This window comes from Erythrolamprus reginae, chromosome Z (genome assembly GCF_031021105.1).
Source record: "Erythrolamprus reginae isolate rEryReg1 chromosome Z, rEryReg1.hap1, whole genome shotgun sequence".
Classification (NCBI taxonomy): domain Eukaryota; kingdom Metazoa; phylum Chordata; class Lepidosauria; order Squamata; family Dipsadidae; genus Erythrolamprus; species Erythrolamprus reginae.
Window position 1 is genome coordinate 140,334,672 of NC_091963.1, and position 5,446 is coordinate 140,340,117.

A 5,446-nucleotide genomic window follows, 5' to 3' on the forward strand; every position below is an offset into this window, starting at 1 on the left:
TTACTTTAAACCCCATCTTTTCACCATCTTCATCACTGCTGAATGAATCTCCTTGTTCCGCAAGGTATATATGACGGGGTTAAGGAGGGGAGTAACTACTAGGTAACAGACAGACATTTCCTTATTGTGCACAGGACCTGAGTCTGGGTGGGGGATAATGTACATAGAAATAATGGTGCCATAGAACAAGATGACTACGGTAAGATGGGACCCACAAGTGGAGAAGGCCTTGCTCCTTCCTGCAGTTGACTTAATACGCAATATAGAACGAAGAATGAACCCATAGGAAGACAAGATAATGGAAAGGGGAATGAAAACCATGAATGTTGATAGGCCAGAAACAATGGCTTTAGTCATTTTTATGTCACCACATGCAAGCTTCAGCATAATAGGCAACTCGCACATGAAGTGGTTAATGAGGTTAGGACCACAGAAAGAATGACGAAAAGTACTGATGACACATGTCATGGAAAATACAAAGCCAATGATCCAACATGTGCTGACAAGAAGGACCTGGTAGAACTTTCTCATGGCTGTAGCATACAACAAAGGAGAGCAGATGGCCAAGTAACGGTCATAAGCCATGACACCTAACAGCAAACTTTCAGCACTGCCTATGTTCAATGCAATATAACCTTGCATCATGCAACATGTTAAGGAGATAACTCCATTCCTGGTGACAAGATGAACCAACATCTGAGGCAGCGTGCTGGTAACCAACCCAATCTCCATTGCAGCAAGATTGCTAAGAAAAAAGTACATGGGTGTATGTAGCTGGGAATCGGCCCACACTAAAAAGATGATCAGCAGGTTGCCAAAAAGAATAAGCAAGTAGATGAGGAGGAGTACTCCAAAAAGCAGAAGTTGGGTCCCTCGATGACTTGTGAGTCCCACCAACACAAATTCTTTAACAGAGGTGAAATTCTCTGCTCCCATATGGCTTAGTACCTGTAAGATAAAAGAAGGTGTTGAAAGATAGTGAAAATCCATGAAAATGAGACAGTTAAAAAAAAATAGGATATCCATAGAAGACTATTGTTACATTATGTTTTTGGTGTATACTGTGAGCTGCCCCGATCCTCGGAGAGGGGCGGCATACAAGTCCAATTAAATAAATAAATTAATATTGTAGGCAGTAGTCAAGGGTAAATAGTCATGTCAATCTGCCTCAGAGTTTCAGATATTCCTTTAAACAAAATTATAGCAGTGGTGAGTTGCTGCCAGTTCAGACCAGTTCTATAGAACAAGTGGCGGAAATTTCCCACCACTTAATAATAATAATATTTAATAATAATTTATTAGGTTTGTATGCCGCCACTCTCCCTCACTGCTGTACTGGCAGTGATGACCGGTGGTTCCATGCTCCCAAACTGGTCCTCCGGTCACTATGAATTGCCAAAAACCCCTTTGCATATGCACAAAGGCTTCTGCGCATGTGATGAGGGTCATTCCTGGGAAGGGATGCATGTGCAAACGTGCATATCTGTTGTGATGCAAACTGGCAGGGAACCCACCCTGAATAATATATCAGCTACTAGATAACATTTGATACAAAATTAGACAGATAAGTGACATTGGTATTTTTATTTCCATGTAAAATTACCATGCCAGTAGAATTTATCAATCATTTAAATGAGATATTTTATTTAATTGTATCTCAACCCCTTGTGAGATGATTTTGGAGGAGAGCAAGTGATTGGTCCAGTCATCCGGCTAGGACTAAAACTTGCAGAAACTAGAGATTTCAAGGAAAATTCAAGAAATGTAACTAAATCTAGCTGACTCAGAAATAAGAAAAATTACATAGTATTTCTTACTACGTGTAACTTTTTTTGCATTCTATTCACATGCATGTTTGAGTGTCCTTTACTCAAAGAATTGTAACAAAAGCTTTATCAGAAGTTGTGTCATTTGCTTTGCTCAGTGAGAACAATTAATCAGTACAACTATCTGCCTTGAGAAATTGTGGCTCCGCCATCAATAGAGGTTTTTAAGAAGAGACCTGACAGCATTTGTCCAGAATGGGGAATCAGTACAGGGATCAGTTACCTGTGGCTCTGGAGCTGCACGTGGCTCTTTCATCCTTCTGCTGCAGTTCTCTGTCACTCAAAATATGCATCAAAACCATCATTGTCTGCTACCTACTGGCACATGATTTATTGAGCTTTTCCACCCCCAGTAGTCCAACCATTTATAAATCCAAGAAAATAAAAGTTAGAGAAGAAAACAGAATGTTTAATTCTTTTTAAGATATATTTTTATTGATTTTTTTACAATATAAACAAACACACAGCATAAAACAAATGTTCTGGTTTCTCTCCAGATCGTATAAATCTTTCCCCTTTTACAGAATGTTTAATTCAACTACCGGTACATATGCTAGCTGTGTGGAAAGTAGTTAGGAAATAGCCAGGCACAGGAAGGGTTCTGTGGCTCCCAGGTTTTCCCCCCCTGTTGATAGTGGGTACAAATGACTCTTTGAGTGTTTAAGGTTGCTGTTCCTTGGTATAGGATATCTTGCTTAAGCAGACGGTCAAACCAGGAGACCTCCAAGATTTTATTTACTTAATTTATTTTATTTTATTAGATTTTTATACCGCCATACTCGAGGTGACTCTTTCTAACTCCTTCTAACCCTATTATTCTGCATTCTATTAACTCATCAGCTTCACCCAACCCATCCAGTTATATTGGCAAGTTTAAAGCTGCTTAATTCTTTCAGATCATTTCAAACACTAGAGAATGACAGGGAAATCTGGGATTCTCATTTTTCAACTGTAGAAGCCAGAAGGTTGAATTTCTGGACAGCCACCACTGAGGTATGAGTCATCATGGAAAAACTGAAAGATTGTGACTGGATTATACAATGGTTGGGTCTTGTACTGGAGATGCAAATACAATAAAACCTGAACTAGGACAAGCCCCAGTAGGAGTCTTGCATTAAAGCACAAGTCCACAAATTTGGTAGGCCACAAATCTTATCTCACTTAGCTTAAAGGAATGGCATCTTCATACCAATTTAGTCATATACCATGCCAGGATTGCATCCACTAACCACCATTTATTTTATTTATTTATTTATTTTTATTTATTTGTCATACAAATATAGTATTGTATTGTAGTATGTTTAACATAATATAGAGATAGAAAAGATAAAAAGACATTAGGACAGGAACGGTAGGCACAAAGGTGCACTTATGCATGCCCCTTACAGACCTCTTAGAAAAGGGGAGAAGTCTATTGTAGATAATGTAAGGTTGAAGATTTTGGGATTGGGAGAAGAAACAACAGAGTCCAGTAGTGAATTCCAGGCGTTGACCTCTCTATTGTTGAAATCGTATTTTCTGCAGTCTAGTTCGGAGCGATTTACATTTAGTTTGTATCTATTGTATGCTTTTGTGTTGTTGTTAAAGATGAAGTAGTCACTAACAGGGAGTACATTGTGATGTATGATTTTATGAACAACATTTAAATCAGTTTGGAGGCAGCGTAGCTGTAAATTTTCTAAACATTGCAATTGAAGTCTGGAGGAGTAAGATAATTTGTTGCGTGAGGAGGAGTGGAAGACACTTCTTGTGAAGTATTTCTGTACTCCTTCAATTGTATTAATATCTGTTATGCAGTGTGGATTCCATACAGGTGAGCTGTATTGAAGAATTGGTCTGAGAAATGTTTTTTATGCTCTGATTAGTAGATTGGTGCTTCTAGAGAAGAAGCTGCATAGAATTAAGTTTGTGACTCTTAGTGCTTTTTTGGCAATGCTGTTACAGTGGGCTCTGGCAGTTAGGTAATTGGAAATGAGTACTCCAATGTCTTTGACTGAGTGAGGGTTTTCTGCAAGTTCAGTTTGTTCAAGTGTGTATTTAGTATTCAGATTCTTTTTGCCAATGTGTAGGACAGAGCATTTGTTGGATGAGATTTGCAGTTACCAGTTGTTAGACCATTCAGTTACATGGTCAAGGTCCTTTTGAAAGGTAGAAGTATTATCGGAGGTATTAAATAGCTTAACATAATCAGCAAAGAGAACACAATTGCTTGTACTATTGTCACAGAGATCATTTATGTAGAGTATAAAGACAGTAGGTCCTAGGACACTGTCTTGGGGAATGCCATTGTTAACTGGAGCAGGAACAGATATGGCATTACCTATTTTGACCACCTATTGTCTGTTTGACAGGAACGCTGATATCCAATTGTGCAGTGGTCCTGAGATGCCATAAGATTTTAGTTTCATAAGAGGTTTGTCATGAACTACTGAATCAAACGCTTTGCAAAAGTCTATGTAGATTGCATGAATTGATTTACCCTGGTCAATTTGGGTAGTCCATATGTTTTTGCAGTGCAAAAGTTGCAGGTTGCAGGATAATTTTTTTCTGAAACCAAATTGTTTGTTGGAAAGTAGGTTATTTGTTTCAAGGTGGAATGTGATGGATTGGTTAATGATGTATTCCATGACTTTGCAAGTGACACAGGAAATTGGTCTATAATTTTCAACATTGCTAGGATCGCCCTTTTTGAAAATAGGGATGACTGTGGCTAGAGACCAGAGTTTAGGTAGGGAGCTAGTTATAGAAGATATTTTGAAAATTATGCTTAAGGGTTCAGCCAGAGTTGAGGAGAGTTTTTTAAAGAAGTATGTACATAGTCTGTCAGGTCTGATAGATAGAAATGGTTTTAGGTTGTGCAGTGATTTCTTAACGTTTTCTTTGGTAAAGTCGATTTGTGTTAGATCATTGAAGTTCATTGGGGTGCGACTAGGAAATGCTGGGCATGAGCCATTACTATTCACAAAGACAGAGCTGAAGAAGTTGTTAAAGAGGTTGGCTTTAATTGTTTCATCAATATACTCTTTGTCATTTGGTCCAATAAGTGGTGGGATGGATCTAGAGTCTTTAAGTTTGTTGTTTACAAAGTTATAGAAGGCATCAGTGGATTTCGTGGTAGGAGGTTTTCTTCTTGTTGGATATGATAGTTGGTACATTCAGTCTTTATTTGATGACATGAATTTTTATAGCGGTTTTTAACGTTTGCAACATAGCCTATTTTGTTTTTACGCCAAAGTAATCTTTTTTTGGATTGTAGATTTCTTATTTTTATGGGTAATTTATTTCTCTTGGTTTTGGTGTTTATTAGCGGTACATGTGATTTTATGGCTCTTTGGATCTCGAGCAAAAATTTATTGTAATAGCCATCTTCAGTGATACAGCCGTAGAATATTGTGTTCCAATCAAGAGATGAGAGGGCAGAGTCTATGTTGTCATAGTTGGCCTTCTTAAAGTTGAAATTGGTTCTTCTGCTTTTGGGGTTGTTTATGAGAGGACGTACGTTGAGGCAAAAGTCGATTGTGCTTTGGTCACTGTTAGAAAAGGGTTCTCTTACTTGGAGTCCATAAATTGAGTGTAAACTGTTGCAGAAGATGAGATCACTAGCCCTAGACTAGGGATAG

General features: G+C 38.2%; 1 protein-coding gene across 1 annotated transcript; it reads right to left on the reverse strand.

Annotated features, from left to right (window-relative positions):
• On the reverse strand, positions 1-936 carry LOC139154184 (olfactory receptor 5P56-like). Its single transcript, XM_070728615.1, has one exon. The coding sequence runs from the start codon at positions 934-936 to the stop codon at positions 1-3; it is 936 nt and encodes a 311-aa protein (XP_070584716.1).
• Positions 937-5,446: the final 4,510 nt, after the last annotated feature.